Source organism: Clupea harengus, chromosome 17 (genome assembly GCF_900700415.2).
Source record: "Clupea harengus chromosome 17, Ch_v2.0.2, whole genome shotgun sequence".
NCBI classification, from domain to species: Eukaryota; Metazoa; Chordata; class Actinopteri; order Clupeiformes; family Clupeidae; genus Clupea; species Clupea harengus.
The window spans coordinates 22,895,806-22,917,040 of NC_045168.1; the positions used below are offsets into that span (position 1 = coordinate 22,895,806).

The 21,235-nt window shown below is 42.8% G+C and overlaps 1 protein-coding gene across 2 annotated transcripts in view; it reads right to left on the bottom strand.

Moving 5' to 3' along the window:
- cntnap2a (contactin associated protein 2a) overlaps window positions 1-21,235 on the bottom strand; it is a 270,768-nt gene that overhangs the window by 117,440 nt on the left and 132,093 nt on the right. For both annotated transcript variants that reach the window (XM_031584073.2, XM_031584072.2), the window contains exons 9-11: window positions 14,144-14,293; window positions 8,100-8,262; window positions 1,419-1,525 (exon numbers count right to left, since the gene is read on the bottom strand). In XM_031584073.2, the coding sequence (XP_031439933.1) occupies window positions 1,419-1,525; window positions 8,100-8,262; window positions 14,144-14,293 (420 nt within the window). The remainder of the gene's footprint in view (window positions 1-1,418; window positions 1,526-8,099; window positions 8,263-14,143; window positions 14,294-21,235) is intronic.

Genomic DNA, 21,235 nt, shown 5'->3' on the forward strand with positions numbered 1-21,235 from the left:
CAGGAGCACGGAAGGGAGGGCAACAATTTGATTGGCTGTTGAACTCAAATAACAATAATTTGCTAGAACCATAGACTGTGCCTTAAATAAAAAGAAACAGCAAACATTTTGTGATAGAGAAATTGCTCAGCCAAACAGTTCAGACTCCACTGAACATGTCAAACAGCAGCACTTCCACAGCCAAATCCCAGGAGAAACCAGATGATTCCTTTCATTGTCAGACTCCTGATTCCACCAAACCACTGTTTAGATAACTGGCGCTAAATGACTTCACAAAGAATACAATAGAGCTCTTTCTGGGAGCTATTCTGAATGTGTGAAAGCATGCAGAACACAGGCTTGCCTGACGCGAGTGCCACGGAAACAAATAATTTCTAAGCCAAGAAGCGGCGTCGCTGCAGTTTCTCTCCCTCCCTCTCCCTCTCTTTCTTTCTCTGTCTCTCTCTCTTTCTTTCACTAATTTGTATTAAATCTCTCACTAGACTACGTTATTTGTATAAATACGATAGACAGACTCAACGTTTTGCTATCAAATGGTCCTTTTTATGCTGCACTGTGTCAGTTTGGCTGTATTAAATCTCATGCTTGACCAAAGCTAAACATCCTGCAACATTCTAACTATATCCTATCTCTACACCCACTACATTTCAATACCTACTTCAGATGCCATTCATCCATGCACTGCCAGGTTTAATTCAAGAGCATTCAGGTTAATTAATTTACTTCTTAGGTGTACATTAATGGCCTTGTCTCTTCTCTAAACTCTAAATTTCATTCAATATCTTTCATGGCCATCCAAATCAAAAGATTAACCTAACAAAGCATTAACATACAGTGCCCAAAAGACGTTCAGAATCTCATATATACTGTAACCATTCCTCTGACAGTAAAGGAAGGCTTTTAAAGTCATCACATATGGTTCATCATGAAGGAATACTGAATGGTTGCCATGTCAAGTGTAAAGAGTTGTGGACATTTTTCATGGATAACACCTAGCACACCATGACTAGGATTCAAGTTTTGACAACAAAAATCCATTATTACCATGATCAGCTGAACAATATAAAATCACAGTTTCAACTGTTAAAGAATAGCTATTCTAAAGGCAGCCTAATTTACAAGCCAAGGAGATGTTAACATTGTTCCTCTCCTCCATTGTTCTTTCCATTGTACCAGAGCAGCAAGCCACTCATGGGGAGATAATAATATGGTTTCTTGCATCACTTTTACATTCTTGTACATCACTCAAGGTTGTAAATGATTATAAATGGCCTCATGCTTATAATCTGCATCTTGGTCAGACACATAATGTCACTCAGAATATCAAATATCAAGTTTGTTTCCGTGCACTAGCGTGCACTCACACACACACACACACACACACACACACACACACACACACACACACACACACTTACAGGTGTGACAGGTGGCTCCAACGTATCCAGTTCCATCACATGTGCAACTGAAGCTATCCCAGGTCTGTGTGCACCTGCCTCCATGTTCACAGTGGTTGGGCATACACCTGGAAAGATTAGACCAAGAGAAAAAACATCCAATCTGATGCTATGTTTCAGACACAAATATAGCAATGATGTTGTACATGCCATATACAATTAAGATTGTATCACTTTCTGGTCACATTATTTAATTGCAGACAGTTTATACAACAGAAATGGGCATTTCGTTCTAATGAGCGAGGATGAAGAAATGACATACAGCCTTTCTGCCTTTCTGCATATTGGCACCCGCCATGCAGATTTCTCCCATGCAATTTCTCCGGATCTTTCCTTAAATTCTTCATTAAAGCTTCAAGTCAATGCAATTAACGACTTCACTGACTTTCCCCTTAATGTTATTTGGCAACATCCATCTTCAAAGGTGTGATAAATTAGCAAAAGGATCAAAAAGGATATCTCTGAGAAGGGGGTGGGGTGGGGTGCGGTGGGGGATATTCTGTCAAAGTTATCCTTCGTGGGGGAAAAAGCACTTCCAGCGCTAACATTATAGTTCTATCTATTTAATGTCAAATCAATTACTACACCTCCCCATGGTCCGAAATAAAATTAGCGGTCTCATCCCCATGGTGGTAATAGTTGTTAAGGACATTGTCCCAGTTGAATATTAGCAGAGTGAATATCAAGACTCTCAGTGTGTGGACTGGCCCACTCACTCCTCTTTGATGTGGCTGTCACGGCAGTCTATCTTTCTGTAATGTTTCAGACTAATTGCACTCACTGTCCATCTGTGTCTGGATCAGTGTGGTGAAACTCCATCCTCCACATTTTGTACAGTAGCACTACAAAGAGTGCTCCTGTTGTGTGTGTGTGTGCCCAAATGGTGCACAAACACATCAGGCAGAAGTGGTGACCATGATGGCTCTTACGGTTTGAAGTCATCCCTACAGCAACACACGAATCACAATTTTTTAAAATATTTTCTGATTCACCCCATTATTTATAATGTTTAGGCCTGGAAGCAGAGCAATATGTTCTCATGAGGCCACTTCACCTAAAAAACAAATGAAGATTGTTCGCAAAAACGAAACATTTTGTTTATACCTAATCAGCTGGACCAAAGCCTCTACTCTACACCACCTGTGCCAGCTCCCACTCTCCATCCGTATCCATGGACCCAGGTGCACACTGTATAGGGAGAGCACAGTGGAGCACACGAAAGCCTCAGGGATCGCTGGAGCTCGACTGACAGGCAGAGGCTGAGATATCCAGCCCATCTCAGCCGAGCAAAGGGAAAAATGCTAAAATTAGCATCACATTCATATGGAGGAGTGAAGGGCAAGGGAGGCGCGCGCCTCTGCATTCAGAGCGAGACTGCAGTTTTGGTGAGGAGGAGGAGGAGGAGGAGGAGGAGGAGGAGGAAATGTATGATTGAAAGCGAGGGACCCGAGACCAAGGCCTTGTCTGGCCTCCCTGTTTACACTCCGGGGTCTGGTTTTGGTAATAGAAAGTGACAGTTATATAATGCAGCTATTATGGACAATGAGAAAGGAAAAAAAAAAAACAGGATCATGATGGCTTAGAAAGCTAGCAACTGATTAGCTGAAAGCGACACCCCATAACCTGTGTTTCCAGGGAGATGGGCATGGTTCGCTTAAGTCTTTCACACTGGCTGACACACTGGTTTTGTCATGTCTCAAAGGCCTATTCAGGATGAGTCAGATTAAGAGAAATCCAGAATTTAATGTACGTTAAAAACCGCTAAGAGTGACATGCCGTGTCTGATGTCAGATCTAATACGAAAAAGGGGCAGCAAATGAAAGTATATGGGGTACATACAAAAAAAAGCTGAGCTTTTGTGAGATCAGCCTTTATGGGTTTTTGCAAGACTGCAGGTCACAGTTAAGCTCCAGTCATTTGAGCCAAAGCAGGTGGTTTTCTTTTACACGTATTGTGTTGTACACTGAGACACATCGAATAATGGAGCTGGATTACAACATCAACATGATGAATGCTAACACAAAATCAATCAGACAGTGACTGAGTATTCTCCTTCAGACTCTCTGTAATGAGGAGCACGGAACTGTTACTGTAGAAAGAACATCATTACAATATCAGTGGCGAGCAGAGGGAGAAATTCTAGAATCTCGCCTCACCTTAATTACCTCAATGGAACCATTATGAATTACAGACAGAAATAGCTGCACTTCAGAACAATCCAATCCGGATACACAGACTTCTATTAAATTATAGCAGGATGGCGAGATCTCCCTTTCAGACCCAACAGGAGAAGAAGCAAGGGGCAAAGAAACAAGGAAAAGCATTTTGTGTACCGCGCCTGTGGGTAATAAAACATAATGTGCAGTAAAACATGGCACACTGCATATTTTATGACTCATCGATGCAAAGCATTGTCATGATGAGTCAAAGTCTCTTTATGGCGGGAGTCATCTGACGGCATGTGATTGTATGTCGTCTTGCAGGGCATATCATTTCACATCTCCAACACAAACAAGATAAATGATCAGAAACCATTAGGATATTTTCTCGTCTCCGATCAATGTTTCAGTCTAGGCACCACTTCCCCGCCTCGCGACTCGTCAGAATTCATTTAACATGCTGACGGAAATCAAAGTAAAACAAAGAGGCTGCTCTGAACTACCCCGCGGATGTGCCTTGATGATTGCAAATTACAACAATGGAATTATACTATCAACTAATGGCGGGTTTAATTGAACTCAGAGGGGGTCAGGTAGATATTGAATTACTTAAGAGATTATCTGATTAGTCATTATTAAATGCCAGCTGTTGCTTAACTCTTGCGTAGCTTTGAATAGAAGGGGAGTATTTATTGTCATCCCGTTTCATAATTATACATGTCTCTGAAAGTTTAAGAGGAAGAAACGACCGTATATGTATCCCTACTTTAAAACCTGTGTCCATCCATGAGAAAAGAACATCTAAAGTGGTATTAAGTCTTAAAGGAGCAATTTGTAATAAATGTACTGTACTAAATCACAAAATAACTATGATATGTCATCAGATATCAAAGAAACATGCTAAACTGAAATACTGGCTTCTCCGACAACAATGGTACAGTCAGTATATTCCCCTTTTAAAATGTCTGTTCCAGACCGGAACATCGGTTTGTGTTTTAGCCTATGTGATTCCGCCCACTGCCCATTTCTCCAGTAGCATTTCTCTTCACCCCAGGTTGCCAGATAACAATGCGAACACATAGCGTGCGACTGCCATGGAAGTAAGCAAACAAACTGAACCAAGAGAGATGTTTGATTTTACTCGACCAAAAAAGCCTTGCCATCCTTTTAAAGAGCTGCATGACCAGAGACATAGTAAAATACAAATTTAAAATTGGAGATGCAATTGAAAGATGGAGACAGCGAAGAGTCAGGAGGTTTTTAGGATGGATGCCGAGTTAACTAATTTTCTCCTGAACAGGTAAGCGTTGAGCTTCAGCTAAGGATTGGCTAATCTTAATGACTTTATCACAGCTACTAGTAGGGATGGGAATTTAAAGGAATTTCAACATTCCAGCACTCACATGCATACATGCTAACGTACACTAATGTACTGCTATCAGTCACACAGCCGATGTGGCTGTTTACTACCTGGGCAACAAACAGCGTGACAGAAACCTACAACAGAAACCGCAAATTGAACTCAATTTACGAACACGATTCCTCTATACGTCATACTACAATGACAGACATCCAAATAGAGTAACGTTACTCATGCTCATCCTTAGCTACGAGCTTTTTAATCCATCTTATCGAATAGAAACTGTATTAGTAACCTGTTTTAGAAGAGTTTATTCTATTTTGTGACAATCAATGGATGTGGTCAAGTTTTGTCTCATTGATTTCAGTCATGTTAACTTGACAGATATGCAGGATCTGCACTCTCTCTCCTCTGCCTCTTGTTCCACTATGACCTGCACTCTCTTCTCCTTCTCTTCCTCTTTCTGCTCTTCACTTCAGCTCATCCTCTCTACCCTCTGCCTCTTGTATCAGCGGCACCTGACCACTGGCTTCACTTGACACTGGTGAGGGCACTTCACAACTGAGATCTGCATCGGGCTGCAACAGTAGGCCACTGCTCCAAAATAGATGTGGAATGATTTATATGTTATCTATTAAATTGAGAAATGTGTTATCATTATCGTGCCGTGGAAAGAAGTAACTCCAACTCCAGTGTGTAGCCTATTTTCAGAGCAGTGGGCTTGTTTTCGGGATAACAGGCTTAGCTTTGGCTAACATACATAGCCATCCATGCATCTAGCTAACACTGACAGAGTATACAAAAATCCATATGAGCTGGTTCATAATTTGCAAACAATAGACACTGCAAACGTTTACATTAGCTGATCTACTTATAGTGCATCACTCGTTGCTTGCCATTGTCAAAGTTTAATGTTGAGCTCGTCTTGCGCTCGTTCGTGAGGGTCCAGTATCCTCTACCTGGCAACCCGTGTGAGCTTCGAGTCTGGGGAGGAGGGGGAAGGGGGAGATAGTGCTCTCCAGTATTTTGGATTTGGAATACCAATTTTAAACACTCTTGGTGTCAGCACTACATATTGCTTCTTTTAATCTCCTGCTTCTAGGACTTATATATGGACCTTATTTCTCCTAAGGAGTTAAAGTAAAGATATCAAATGAGTCACAAATGATACTCAGCTTTTTATTTTTTATTTTAGACAACTCAATATTACCCCTCTTTCTCTCTCTTGAGACAAGTTATGTGTTTGGGGGTGGGGCACAAATGTTAACAATAATGTACTAGCCTAAAACAAGAACACTGTTCAAGACAGCAATTGAGAGAGAGAGCTAAGAGATTTTTTTTGTCAGGTATGGAAGATTTTTACAAAAAGTGCCTTATCTCATTTTTGTCTCGAACTGTTTCTCCTAAGGAAGTTTAGGATACATACTGTATCTGTGATTAAATTGACACATGAATGAAACAATAATGAGAGTCACATCCAGGTCTCCTGAGCTATCAATGATCCATCTTTGAGACCTGAAATTCTCTTATGAGTATGGAAGAATAATTGTACATCAGTGATGTCTCTGTGAAATTTATGATGAGGAAATAACCTGATGTGTACTACTATAAAACTGGTGTTGGTTTGAAGACCACCTGGGCATGAGGCCGGTAACTCTCAATATTTTTAATTCAATATAAAAAAAAAAATTGTACAACCTTAGACTCACTCTTTTCCTTTTCCACATGCATTCTTTTTTTTTTTTTTAAGATTTATTTTTGGGCTTTTTATCGATAGTGCAGTGAAGAGTGGGAGAAGAGCTGGGGAGTGGACAGGAGAAATGACATCGGGCCGGATTCGAACCCGTGTCCTCCATGGGAGTCAAGCCCGAATGTGGTCGGGGCTACTGCTTGCGCCACAGTGCCCCCCTTCCACATGCATTCTTGTCTACACATAGACATATTAGAAGATGTTTTTATGGAAGCACGAGATTACAGAATGAGAGGTGAGAATAGGGACTGGGGGGGGGGAAGCAACTATCAGAATTTTTAAGGGAACCTGAGAATACAGACTTGGTTTCCAAAACTGGCAAGCATCAATTTGCAGGATATGGTAGATATCTGGAGTATTGGCTGCGCAATTTCAGAATATCAAATACTAAAGGAAAGGTAGAACTTCAATGCTGACTGCTCCTAAATAATAATGCCTTGAGTACCCTAGATGGCAACATGTTTAAAGGCCTTGTCAGGCACTGCGCTCTGTTGAACAAAAAAAGTATGCAATGTATGATAGCATATATAGGGATCATATTATATGGGATTATAAGATCTAATATATTATGATACATGGCCTTAATTTCATTTCACTGTAAGAGAACAGACATTAGGGATAATATCTATGCGAGTGACATAAATGTGACAGACTATAAGAGCTTTGGTCTAGCTTTGATGTAACTGTGTTTTCCTCTGAGAAACAGTTTTCAGCCGCTTCAGTCTTATCAGTATGTTAGCATTCAAGGCGACTGAACTTGCCTGTGTGTGAATGCAAACATTAGCCATTTAAATACCACATCATCACACACTAACACACAAAGGCGCAACCAGCGCATGGATAATCGATCTCTAGATAACGCCAAAGAGCATGCCTCATTCTCTGATTATAAATTGAATATGCAGTGTTGATATTGCTCATTTAAAACGAGTTGGGGTGTTGTGCATGCCAAATGGGTTTACTACATAACGGAACACCAGCAATGTGGAGGGGAGTGAGTGAGCGTATGTGTGTGTGTGTGTGTGTGTGTGTGTGTGTAAGAGAGAGTAGTAGGCTCAGGGAGGCCAGGCAGAATGTGTCATACAGCCTCTTTGGCACAAAACCTGAAGGCAGTATCCCAGCTTGTTCCTGCATGTCATCACAACAATCACAACACTTACCTGGGCTCTCTTGCCTGTGTGTTTATATGTGTGAACAGAGAGGTGAAGGTGGAAAACAATAACTTCTCCACATCATCCACTTCATCCTTTCTACTCTCTCTTTTGCTACCTGGCGTGTAACGTACTTTCACTTTCAACTTTGCCCGTTTGGCAAGGGCTTGTGTAAAAACAAAAAAAGCTGCGGAAAATAAAACAGAGAAACAGAGCAACTACCTGTCTGTAATGGCACACATGTCCAGACTGACATTCTCAAACGCTCCCACCCTGCCCTGTTCCACGGCGAGAAGGTCCGCCAGCTGGTCATCCACGTGGATCAGCTGCATGCACCCCTGGAAGGACCGCTGCGTAGGGGCCACGCTGGTGCGCTGGAAGTAGCCTGCAACATTATGAGACGAGAAACTGTAGTTAGAAAAAATGAATCTAAACCTCACTTCATTCAAGATGTATTGTCTTCATTGTACTGCTTTGCATCTAACTGCATGTTCATATGACCACATTGTATAACTGAGGGTTATGAATAATCTGCAGATTTTGATTTCAGTTGATGTAAAATGTGAGTGGGGTGCTTTTATCGACTCCTAACATCCTAACAACAGAACTGGCATGCATAACATGTGCAGAGGTTTTTCAAGAAGAGAAAAGGAGAAAGGGGAGGGGGGATTTTGTGTTCCATGGAAGCACATCTGTGCACGGTTCATTAGAGATATTTACCCATGTGGGTAAGATCCCCTGAAATGTGGTGTCTTTGCCAAACAGGATATGAGAAATCTAAGCCTTGGAGAGACTCTAAATCCAGTGGGCTCAGTGTTCTTACTCCAGGGTAAACAAAACATCCTTGTGTGCAGCTTGCCGTGAGGCCTTCACCAAACCCTGCGAGATAACACTATAACCCTCTTGGCATTAATAAGCAGGCAACAGCATATGGAGAATTCACATTTATTTGTGCGTTCACTGAATCTGTAAGGAAAATGAAAAAAAAAAAAACCCACAAGGGTGGAGAAGGGAAGGTGGCTGAAAACTTTTTCAAGTTTGTTGGACCATCTGTCTTGTCTGCCACACACCTGTGCATGTGACTCTCTGCAGGAGCTGCCACCCGAGAGGGAGGTGAGAAGGAGACAGAAAGAGGGAGAGCGAGACAGGAAAAGAGATAGACAAATGGTAAGATTGACAGAGAAAAGGGGAGGTGGGTAAGGGGGGTGGTGCAAAGAGAGACACACAGGAGAGAAGAAAGAAAGAAAGAAAGAGAGAAACAGATAAGTTAGAGGGAGGTAGAGAGACACAGAAGGGGGAGAGAGAGAGATGAAGGGGTGGGGGGCACTGAGAGAGACAAATAGGAGGAAAGAGAGAGAGAGACAGAGAAAAAGAGAGGGAGGGCAAGAGGGATCAGAGTCCTATTGGAAGGAATAATGACTACAAATATGTCCACCCTTAAAATAAGCCAGCATCTGTTGGACAGGGAAGACAGGACAGACATATGCAAGAAACTGAATGACTGCCAGGTTTAGAGCTAGTGCACCTGGGAGGCTTCCAAAGGCAACGGGTGATCAATAAGATGAGGAGATGGCAGACAGATTTTTGGTGGCGGCGCCTGGATGCAACTCATGGGGGAGAGCTTTTGTCATGATCTGTCTTCTTAATTAATTGAGGTATGGAACTTTTCCGACAGCAGAACATGCAACGTTGTGACAGATGGATACAACCCCAGGACATGTCTGACATGGCGGCCAACTTTCTTCCCCAAGTTATTTTTCTTGAGCCTTCTTTCTACTTTCAGGTCACAGATGATTCAGCAGGGAGTGTATAACTGCTGTTAGATTAATGAATACCTGTGTGCCCGATGCAATATTCATGAACAGAGGATGGAATCTGTGGAATTCCAATGGGAGATTTGGCTTGTAAATCTTTTACACCCATCAATAAAGAGGCCCCAGATGCTTGCAGGTTCTGTTGCCATTGCTTTTTAAGGCATACTGAACATCTAATCCATATAAATTTACACAGCTTGAAGCCTGTTTGATGTCATTTCTTAGTGTTTTCAAACCTAGATGGGTTTCGCCGAAAATAATACGGTTTATCTTTTATTTTTCAGTTTGATCAGAATTGTGAACGCATAGTACGTACAGAACACGACTGTTTTTCTTTTCTTTTTTGTTTGAAGTTTCTCCTTTTCTTAAGAAGCCAGTCTACAACTGTCTCTCATCTATCATCCATTAATTTCCCCCTGACACCCATCAAAAGCAAAGACAAAACCGCTCTCTGTAAAATAGCTTTTTTTGGGTCCAGGAGGCTGTGTCTAAGCAGCAAGGCAGTGAAGAGATGAGGGTCTCTCTCTCTATCCTCCCTTTCAGACACATGCAACCCTACCCCCCCCCCCCCCCCCCACACACACACACACACACACACCCCCACCCCACACTCTGATGTTTTTCTCCAAAACAGTGCACCCACTGGATGTGAAACATTGTTCAGAGGCGGCTGGTAATGTGATGTGAGTGGGGACTTGTTGGGAGGGAATGCATTAGGGGGATCCGGGGGAATCTGAGATACAGGGGGAGGACAAAGCGTGTCTAATGAAGACGCTATCGCAGCGGACTGGAAGGGAGGAGGGAGATTTGCGGCATCGCAGCCGCGGTAGTCTGCTCTTCGCTACACAAGGTTGTTAGGGTGCACCTTAAGGGAGGACAGGGTTTAAAGAGATCAAGCTCGTGGTAAACAGCTCTTCAATTAACACATACACCCACTGCCTCTGGTCTCTGGTGACCCACCCTGTTTATTAACTGTTTGTCTAGCATTAAATATTCATACTGACAAAGAGTCTTTCTGCATAAGAGGTCAATCAAATTTGGCTGTTGTTATGTGAGTATGGTTTGCGGTATACACCAAAATCAAGTCAATTTGTCAGGCTCACCTAGAATGACATTGACATTTGAAAGTGATAATGAATCTCCACCTCTGTCATTTTATATCAGTATTGAGCTGTGCTATTTATATGTTCTTGTTAAATGTGATCACAGCAAAAAAACAACAACAAACAAACATGCTGATAAACAACTGGACAGTGTTATTTGGAAGCCTCTACCAACCAACTGAGTGCCCATGGCGTCGAGCCATTCATTCAAGTACATGTTGTGACTGACAGTGTGCTGATATCATGGGTGGAAGGTGCTGTTTGTTCACACTGAGCTACCACCATCCTCTCTCATTGTCAGGTGTATGACCTTGGGACGGAGAAAACTGGGATATGTTTGGTAGGACACATATCAGTCACACTGACAAGTCTGACCTACACACCGAGAGGAAACAGACCAGCAGGAGTTGTGTGAAAGACACGCCGAGCAAGGGGACTAAAGATAATATAACTGCTCCTGTAATGGGGAATGATACACACACACACACACACACAGGTACACGCACGCACACACGCACACACACAACACACACAACACACGCACACACAAACACACACATGCACGCACGCACACACACACACACACACAACACACACAACACATGCACACACACACACACACACAACACACACAGACACACACAGGTAATCACGCAAGCCCAAATAAACACAGACACCCACACAGAATCCTCTGCGCCAAAACTCACATTCACAGGTGCACACATACATGCCAACAGAGGTACACAACAGTGACTGACAGGGACCTTATCTTTAGCAAACAGACACCCACTGCACAACCTTTTCCTTCTTAATATAACAACTCTGGTCATCATACATAAACATCATGCGTTGGCTTACCTTCCAATCAACATGGGAAAACACTACTGTCCTTCGTGATAAATTACCCAGGAGGAAGATAAGGCTGAGGTTTTTTATCACGCTGTGGGTTCCGATATCTTATTACCAAAATGTTATGTTTTGAGCTCCGTGAGGACTATTCTGAAATATCTAATTTGGATTGGGTTTTACATTAGTGCGGCACACGGCCTATTTCTTTTAATATTACAGGCAGCTGTACAAATGCAGCATGTTGAACTATGTTTTACAAGCTCTTGGAGAAATTAGCAGCGATGTGTATAATGTAATTACGCTCACCTTTTAGAGCACTTTTTGATATTGCAATTCCACTTTGTAACACAATTTAGGGTTTCAGCTGAACCCTTCAACAAGATAAACACTTGTTGAAAATCTTGCTTAATTTGGCGTTAATGGGATTTCAAATGGAAATTGCTTTTTCAGTGTTTATATATAGCATCTAAATTGCGGCAAGGCACTCTAACATTGCATCAAGGATGCACTGTGTTACGCTTGGCACGGAATGAGAGCGAGAACAGGAAGGGGATGCCTTGACATCGCCGAGTGTGATGGCAGCTGGACGGAAGCTACTGAACAGATGTAATGGAAAAAACCCTTGTTATTGGCTGTCACCCACGGGCCAATCTGCTCCAGTGCTTTCCGCCGGTGACCTTCCCGTCAGGAACACATGATTGGGCGCACTCTCTCTGATTGGCTGATTAGGTCTCTCATTAAATCTGATGTGCTGTGGCCCATGGCTGAAACTCTCGTATTCCTAACCCCTTCCTCCGGAATCACACAAGCTTGTTAACGCTACACGGAACACACCTGCACGCAAAACCATGGGCACGCGCCGTCTCGATTCGATTTGATTTTTTTTAGCACTTAACGAATGAATGATATTCAGACGTTGGCGCCCGTTGTTGCGGGGAGTCCTCGACACATGGCACTCGGTATCAGATCATTAACTTTCAAGAATTTGAGCACAACTCATTACGAGTTGTGTTCTTAGACTATAAGAACAATGACATCAAGGACACGGAGGAGGGGGGGGGGGGGGGGGTACAGTCAAGGTGTCTGAGGGCCCTTGTCTTTGCAAGCATGGAGGGAGAAATCACTGGTAAACAAATTAGACAGCCCAGGCATATCTCCTCTTTTCCTGAAAACAATAGCGACGGGTGAAGAAGCATTGATTGACAATTACGGTATTTCTCCTGAGCCCATCCATCACATGCACAGGTGGAACGAAGCAATCCAGGAAGCAAGGGGAGACAGTTGAGAAGTGAGAGAGAGAGAGAGACGGAGGGAGAGAGAGAGAGAAAGAGACAGACAGAAAATAAAGAAAGTGATGAAGAGAGACAAACAAGCAGAAAGAAAGCCAGAATGAGATAGAGAGATAAACGGAGAAGGAAACAGAAAGAGAGGAAGTGAGAGTGAAGGATGAATTCTTTTTTTTATATATCTCATTTTATAGGTCGTCATGTGTAAATGTGCTGTCAGGGCAGCACTCAGGGAGACCCGCAGACTGGGAGCTCTTTTCTCATTTGCTTCTTCTGATAAAGCTATCAGCCGTGCTAACCCTCCCCAACAATGAACAGGCCGCCGGCTTGATAGCGCCCGTCACCGCCGCATGGTTGAGGAAGGGCTGAGGTGCACTTTGCATACACCCGGAGACGCCCGCGGTCTTATCGCTGTCTGATGGGGGAAGCTGATTGGAGGCACTGGGGCAGAGGATGGCCAAACGCTATGACATCACAAAGCACTACTTTCGAAAATCTGGAGGTTTGATTACCTTATTCCGAGGCTTGGGGTTCATATACATTGGAAGACTACTTGGTTGATGTTGTCAGGAACCTTTAATACATTGTACATATGCCCTAATACAGTTGTGCTTTTATTACTAAATGAAAATAGAAATAAAGTAGATGAGGTGTCAAATATCTGGCCTGACATTTGCTCAGCAACTTGAAGGCATTATGAAATTTAATTTCAGTACACCCTAATATACTGAAGCCAATCGTTCTGGAAGAAACTGTCATATTAATTCGTCTTAATGAAGCAATTGTATTACGTATTGGCATCAATATCTTCTGGTTTGCCCAAAAACATCTTTTGGAGCTCATCTTTAACCTCCACCCATGCATCTCAGCCACGAAAGTTTTCTACATCCTTTCCTAGTGTCTTCCCCTTTCAAGCCAAACTTAAGTTTTAGAATAACCTCTTCATCTTCCTAGATCTTCTTAGACACAGGGGATGGGCCGTGGGAGGATCAGAGAGCTACACAGATTCTCCTGACACTCACTGCTTTGCCGGCTGCCTGCTTTTCATGTAGCGTCTTCAAGATGTGCAAATTAAAGCAGAAAGGCGTCTCCGCTGCAGATTATCAGAAGATAACGGCAAGCACATGGCAGCTAATGTCAGCCTGTATCCGGCCTGCATATCCAAGTATCTTGAGGTGTGGGGAGTGTAGGGTAGGGCTGTCATGATTTCTTACCTCCGAAGTGGTAGGAGCCTCCAGTGCTGATCTGAATGGGACTGTTGGTGCGCACCGCCGAGGACTCGTCGCCGTCGATGGTCAGCATGACAAAGTTCTCCTTGGCCAAAAATCGGACATCATGCCACTCTCCATCGCTGAGTGCAGAACCTGTTAAGTCATTCACATATGTTTGAATCTTAGTCAGAATGCAGAAATGATATAACATTGATTGATCAAATTAGACAGTGCATTTCATAGAAATGGGACTTCAATTTGTCACCACACAAGACTCATACTTTCATCTCAAAACTGTACTTTTTTGAAAATAAACAAAACACACATTAGGAAAACGATTATTCTATTTATGATTTATGAATATTATATTGAATGTTGCTGATGGTTGTGACCATGTGTGGCCGTAAGCCCACCCGAGAGACTGTTCAAGGCGTGCACATCTTGCCATCAGAGGGATCAATAGGTTGATGAGTACTAGATTACGGTGTGTTACTCGTGGGGATTTCAATCACTGTTAAAGACAGGCCCTGTGTCCGGGTGAACACTTCAGCTGTGGCGCTGATTTGACAGTGCCAATCAATGCATCGCCGACACGTTATTTACTCGTGAACAATCACCTTGGGCAAAAAGCCATCAGCGCATGCTGCCTTAGAGCAAAAAAAAAAAATGACTTCTTCTGTGCCGTTAATCAAGGGAAGATGGAAAGACATTGCCCCATTTGAGTTCCCGGCGTTGACCGGCTTGCCCCAATATGTCACAGACCACAAAACATTAAACAACTGCGTTCCCCCTGTGATCCCCCGTGTGCCGAGCTGAGTGGGCTGAGCAGATCACAGGCCATTGGGCCCGGCCAAGGCCGCTGCGTATCCTCCCACACAGTGAGCAGCAGGAGCAGAAGCTGCCGGAATATTAGTTACAATGTGTGGAGAGGAGCTTCCCTTCGTCTGTCCGTGTGCTATCCATCAGTCCCATAGAGGCTCCATTGTGTGACATGTCTATTGTGAGGAGTGCGCTGCGTTTCAGACGAAGTGGCCTGCCAATCACAAGGTGGGTAGATCTGTCCCATGAATCAAACGATACAAGGGTCGGACAACCGTAGAATCGCAATAGATTTCACAGGGGTCAAGACGTGCAGTGTAGAAATCACTCAAACCAACAGGTCCATACCTCATAACCCATAACATTTAAAGGTGGAGTCTGTGATTCAAATTCGATACACTTTTTGTCAGATTCATCGAAATACTGTGTGTGCGCTCAAAAAAGGACGATCATGGAAAATGCTTAAAATATGGACAAAGGTTAACAATGGTTTGAAATAATGACATAAAGAGTATTATGTACCTTTCTCGAGGCATATCAAAAAGCCGCATGATTACAGAAAGGGTGTTGATAGGTTTGCTATTTTCACTTCTGTCTGTTCCCTAAAGGGCGCGAAACATAGGACCAGCATGGTTCCAGCTAATGATGGCTGATGTGAGTTTGTGTCCTTTGCTCAGTTGCCCGCACCCATCTGAAAAGCCTTGTCAAAGCGGAGGGCAATTACCATCTGTTCGTGTGAAAGGGCAAAGCTACCCTGTCCCCCCCCAGCCCTGCCTCCGCCTCCTGATGAGAAAGAGGTGGTGGTCATTACCCGCCGATGCTGATTAATTAGCCGAGGATGAAACCCCCCGTTAGCACCGTGTAGGTGTTCTGTCCGCTGGGCAGCTCAGCCGCGGCTTTGCAACACTAATCATTTACCCGCCCGGTTAATCAATGGAATTTTTGAAAATAAAACCTTCTAGCCACTCTTGTTGTTGTTGTTGTTGTTGTTGTTGTTCTTCATGATGCATTTGCACGGCTACGACCACAAGAGACCCTACAATCTCTCCGCTTCATTAATTGGGTTCAAGAATTGCGCATGGTAATAACAGAAAGAGTGTGGCATACTGCGTACGGCGCAGGTGAATATTAGTCCAGATGTTGATGATCGTGCGTGGGGGACGGCGGGGGCAATTCAACTTGAGAAAGTTTTTCCCCCCCGGATGACATTTTGAAGGGGGTTCTGGAGATGACCTTTAAAGAGCAGCCAGGCTCGATGAAGTTGCCACGGCGATCAGGGCAATTAATACAAGAGCAGAGGCGTGTTGCCAATTTGTCATCAGGCAATATGGTATTTGTTTGCACGTCCAAGGTTTAGATGGGTTAGCAGATAGAAACAGGCCAGCTCTGCCTTTTTCCACGAGACTCAAGTTTTGAAATGATGCCATCCAGAAGACTTCTGGGCAAAGTTACTCCAACCACCATTCAAGAATCCACTGCCACCACCAGGACATGATTAATGAAGGGTTGCTACTGTGTTCAGCACACAGAGGAAACAGGAACAAGAAGCCTCCGGTTTTCTATGAATAATTTTCTGTCTTGACGCAGAAGTGTCTGCAGTCCAGTCTGAAAACCTCCTCTCTTTTCCAGCTGAATGGAAAACTAACAAATATAATGGATGAGGTCCTTGAGAACAGGAACATGTCAGGAGGAAACAGGAACATCTATTATTCCTATTTATGCCACAGACTGAATAAATTGTGGGAAGGTTTTTTTTTCTCCTTAACCAGTGATGCTAAGTTTTTTGATGGTGCCTTAATGTCCACTCAAAGTAATGTTTTAATGGCTATTTTCCATTTCCTGTGAATAAAAGTAGACCAGTTTGATATACTTATGCAGCTATAATACAATTATGTACTATAAAATAAGTGAGATTTAAAAAAAACAGACTGGAAATTCTTAAAGGCTTGTGGTTTAGTAAGTGCTCTGACTGCCATTCTAACTAGCCTAGTTCTTTGGAATTGTGACCAGGGTGCAGGGTTACGGCCCCAGTGGCTTGAGACTGGGTGGAGTGAATGCTCTCTCCCTTTGCAACAGCTAAATATTCCTATAATGCTTTATGCGCCACACTAATGCATGAATAATACAGCATTATTTTAGATGTGGTACCTTATTTTATACAAAGTTACTCGTTGTGGTTGGATTTTCAGTTTAGATGCTCATTTCTAAAATGCCACGCCTGTAAGCTTAATCTCTGGGGAATTCTGAGCCATAGAGGTCTAGAGTGGTCAAAACCTATTTCAGCACCACGGACAGCGGCATTATAAGGAGAACAGCGGGCAGCAGAGACCTGCTTTCAGAGCCCCTTTTCCTTAGAGTCCAACACCATTCTCCTCTGCTGGAGTAAACAGCCCATCAGCTCTCAACATGGCGTCTCTTCAGCCCTGAGGCCCATTAAAAAAGACCATTTTTTTTCTCACTGGTGGTCAAATGGCCACCGAACAGAAATACTTCATGTCAAACGCTCCCCCTCCACCACCCCCCCACCCTAAAATAGTATTTTTTTCTTGGCTGGAGGGTTTTGTGAAGAGTGAAGCTGCTCTGCTCACCGACACAGGCGGACCTGATGAGTGTCTCCAGCTTTTAACGGAGCCTGACCTGACTCCAACCCTGTGCCCCGAGGAGAGACAAACCAGCGTTTAATATACGGCTGTGAGAGACTAGGAGACTCTGACTTGTTTTTGAGAACACATGGCTCTAAGACATGGGAAAGTGCAGGTCATGAACCCCTGCTGCATCACAACGACTCCAGTAGTCCTTGTCACACCTGTCCTTACCAACCAAACAAAGAAAATCCTGATTTGAGAAGGATGTGTCATTTTTCTGGTGACAACACTTGAAAGAGGTGTGGTAGCAGTTGCAAAATATTTCCTCAGATACTGATATTATCTTGATGTCATGTTAAAGTTGATTTAAAAATGAGCTGTCACAAATTGAAATGTGAACCTGGAAAAGCTTGTTCTGTCAAACAGATCAACTGAATTATACATTAAGCAAACAACAACCTCTTCATAAAAGTGCACCCGTTCAGATACGTTAAGCAGGGTATGTGAAAAAAATCAAAAAAATCAAAAAAATCAAAAAACACGGTTCTTTCATTTGAGATATCAAAACAAATCAGTATCTGCACATGTCAGACTCAAGTTCATGATATGGTGAAGATGAAAGGAACATGCTGTGTGATGTAACAGAAAGGTGAAGAGAAGGGTGAAAGATTAAGTACTGATGGCAGTCACCCTCACATGCTGAAAAGCCCTTTCAATTAATCTCAAAACAAACGGTAATTTGTGAGCATTTCTATCACCGCTTGGTCTCAGGATGCGACAAGAATGATGACCAAAGTATACAGAGCAGCCGGTTGACAATGGCTGGTTTTGTAGTGCAACTTTGTTGTGACCAGAGAAACTTCTGTTTCAGAGGATCAAATATCAGGGAGCAAGGATACGGCCTCGGGAGGAACTGTTTTTCTACCGCACACAAAATTGATTTTTGGAACTCTCATCACATCAGATCTCACAGATCAACTGATACAAAATGGACCAGAAGTGGATATTGAAATTGCCGAAAAGTAAATCAACTGGAGTTAAAATTGGAGTAAAAGCAGTTGAATGGCCAATTGAAGTGGAAGGTTTGGTAACACTTTACTTAAATCATGTATCCATAGTCCATCATAGTGACTGACATCAGTCAATATATCTATTTATAAATAGCAATTACTGCACTTATTAAGCGTTATAACGTTGAAGTATAAATCCTACAAGACTATGAAAGCTTGTGTGGAGTCACATGGACATTTGCTGAATAAACATCTTTTGACATTAAGACAGAGATGTCACCAGTGCCATTATCAAGAGGGAAAATTAATTTCTAATGAATACTGATACTTCAAGCTGTAAGGTCTCATCCTATAACATCATAATGCTTTATGAGTGTAGTCGTTATGCATAAATTGTTTTATAGACCTACGTCAATCATCATGAGGTGTTACGCATTTTTATAAACCTTTATGAATGTTTCTATGCTTTGTGGATACTAGGTTTAAGGACAGGTTTACAGAAGGTTTTCAACGTGTTTTGTTAAAGCCTGACACATTGCTAGCCATGCTCAGTGGCCAATTAGCTCTCTAGTTACTTGGTGGTAGATCACATTAACTTTAGTCTCACATTAGCATTAAGCAAAATTTCCCTTGAGTATCGACCCACAACTTTTAAGAATAAAACCTAAAATATCCAATTAAAATATATGGTGAAGAGAGAGATTTAATGGCTCTGCATGTATGCATAAATTGCTGCATTCTGTACTATGGATGAGCCTCCAGAATGAGACATCTGTTCCTCCGACATTTTCAGGTGGCTTAATGAAGATGTTCTGTTCGGAGTAATAAAAACCACTCGCTATGATTCAGCAGCATTAAGGGGACAAAAAAAACTTGGTGAGTTATTGTGCTAACATCAATCAAAGATATGCATCCGGTTTGGAATTCAGTGCACGTGGTGCAGACCTTCCAGGGCCGTACGAGAAAGAAAGAAACATCAATGCTCTCCTGGGAGGGCGGAATACGGTGCATTTTTATCTATGCATTCCTATGCACAGTATCTTAACTGTTTCTCGGCAGAGTACAACATACAGCTCTGCATTCCAAAACCTATTTCATAGAACACGTTGCACAGTAAGTGATCCGAGGAGCAATTGCGAGAGAACATTCCGCTGTCATTAGCCTTCCTACGGTACTATTTTTATTGGCAAAGTATGGGAGTTCGTCATACACCGAATTCGCAAAAACATCTTTCCAATCGGGTATGAAACAGGCAAAAAGTGCTAAGTTGTGTTAATTGATACATTTGTGTGACTGAGCATAGGGAGTGGTGAAGGTTCACTGCCACTTGGGCCTTGGAGACACTCAATATCCAATATGAAATGGAAACACCTTACAATAATGGAGGCCCCTCATGGGTAGAATAGGAATATAAAAAAACACAACCTGTCACTGTTTAAAATGTGATATCGTCTCGCTTTTATATGGTTTAGTAAATTGCTTTCTGCATTGGCCAGAGAGCTCTCAAATTACTTCGGAGGCCCAAATATTTAGGAGTGGAGCACACCCAGTCAACTTAAATTCATAAGTGCCTGGGGCCTTCATAAATCTGAGGGGGAAAAAAGACAAACAGACCCATTTATACATGCAGGATCAATAAGTGATAGCGCTCGGGAGAGTGGGGCACCATGCAAAAGGCAATTCCCCCTTTCTTCAGCCTTTGAGTTGACGTGCCTTCGAGGCATGATGGTGTGGTGCACTGGAATAGGCCAGCTTAATATAAAAGCATGCACGAAAAAGCACAAAGTGTGAAGAAAAGAACACATTTTTACAGATAGATATAAACCCAATTATATTATTAACGTCATGAAAACACGCATTCGATCGGTATCATTCATCAGGCTGTCAGCTATGTGATTTGATGTGATGTGTGTGTGTGTGTTTGTGTGTATGTGTGTATGTGTGTGTTGCTCTCTAAACACACATCTTAGACAGAGACGGGAGGCCCATCAGGATCACTGGGATATTTTCCGGTGGCCTGAGGGCCGTTTTGGCCTGCCATGACCAGTCAACTTGACCAGCGATAATATAGCAAGCAATAATGAGTTGACGGACCTCTCAGAATCCACGCGTCAAGCGCGGCTCATACGTATGCGTTGCTTGACGGATGTTTGACCGATGATGGAGGGTGTATATGGGGCATGGGGTTGTGTTGATAACGGAGACGTTTATAGTGAGATTGACGGTCAACAACCAATCACGCCACTAGCGAGCTGTTTACCTTGTGGGTAGTTACCTTTCTAGCATGCTAACATTAGATAGCTGGCTCAGACACCTCACAAATCCCCTCAGACGTATTTTTCAGTTACAATAATGGGGTTTTTGCATTGTACAGTGTCTATTTCTCTGTAAGTTTTTAAAAATCTAAGCAAAAAAAATCAAACAAACAACTTTTATGTACAAATACGACCATCTACGGAGTTTGGTCCGGCATCTTTTTTTTTAGAGTTGCGCTTTTAGATATTAGCATAAACATGATTTGATTGGCTAGCGCCTGCTCTGCCATATTTAAATAAATGCGATTTGATTGGCTGACGCAACAGAACGCAACGGAACCACAATTCAGTTCGGCAAGTAAATTGGGACCCGTCAACGTTGGCGGATAAACGTATATTTCTGAGCCAGGCATCACTGCAGTGTCC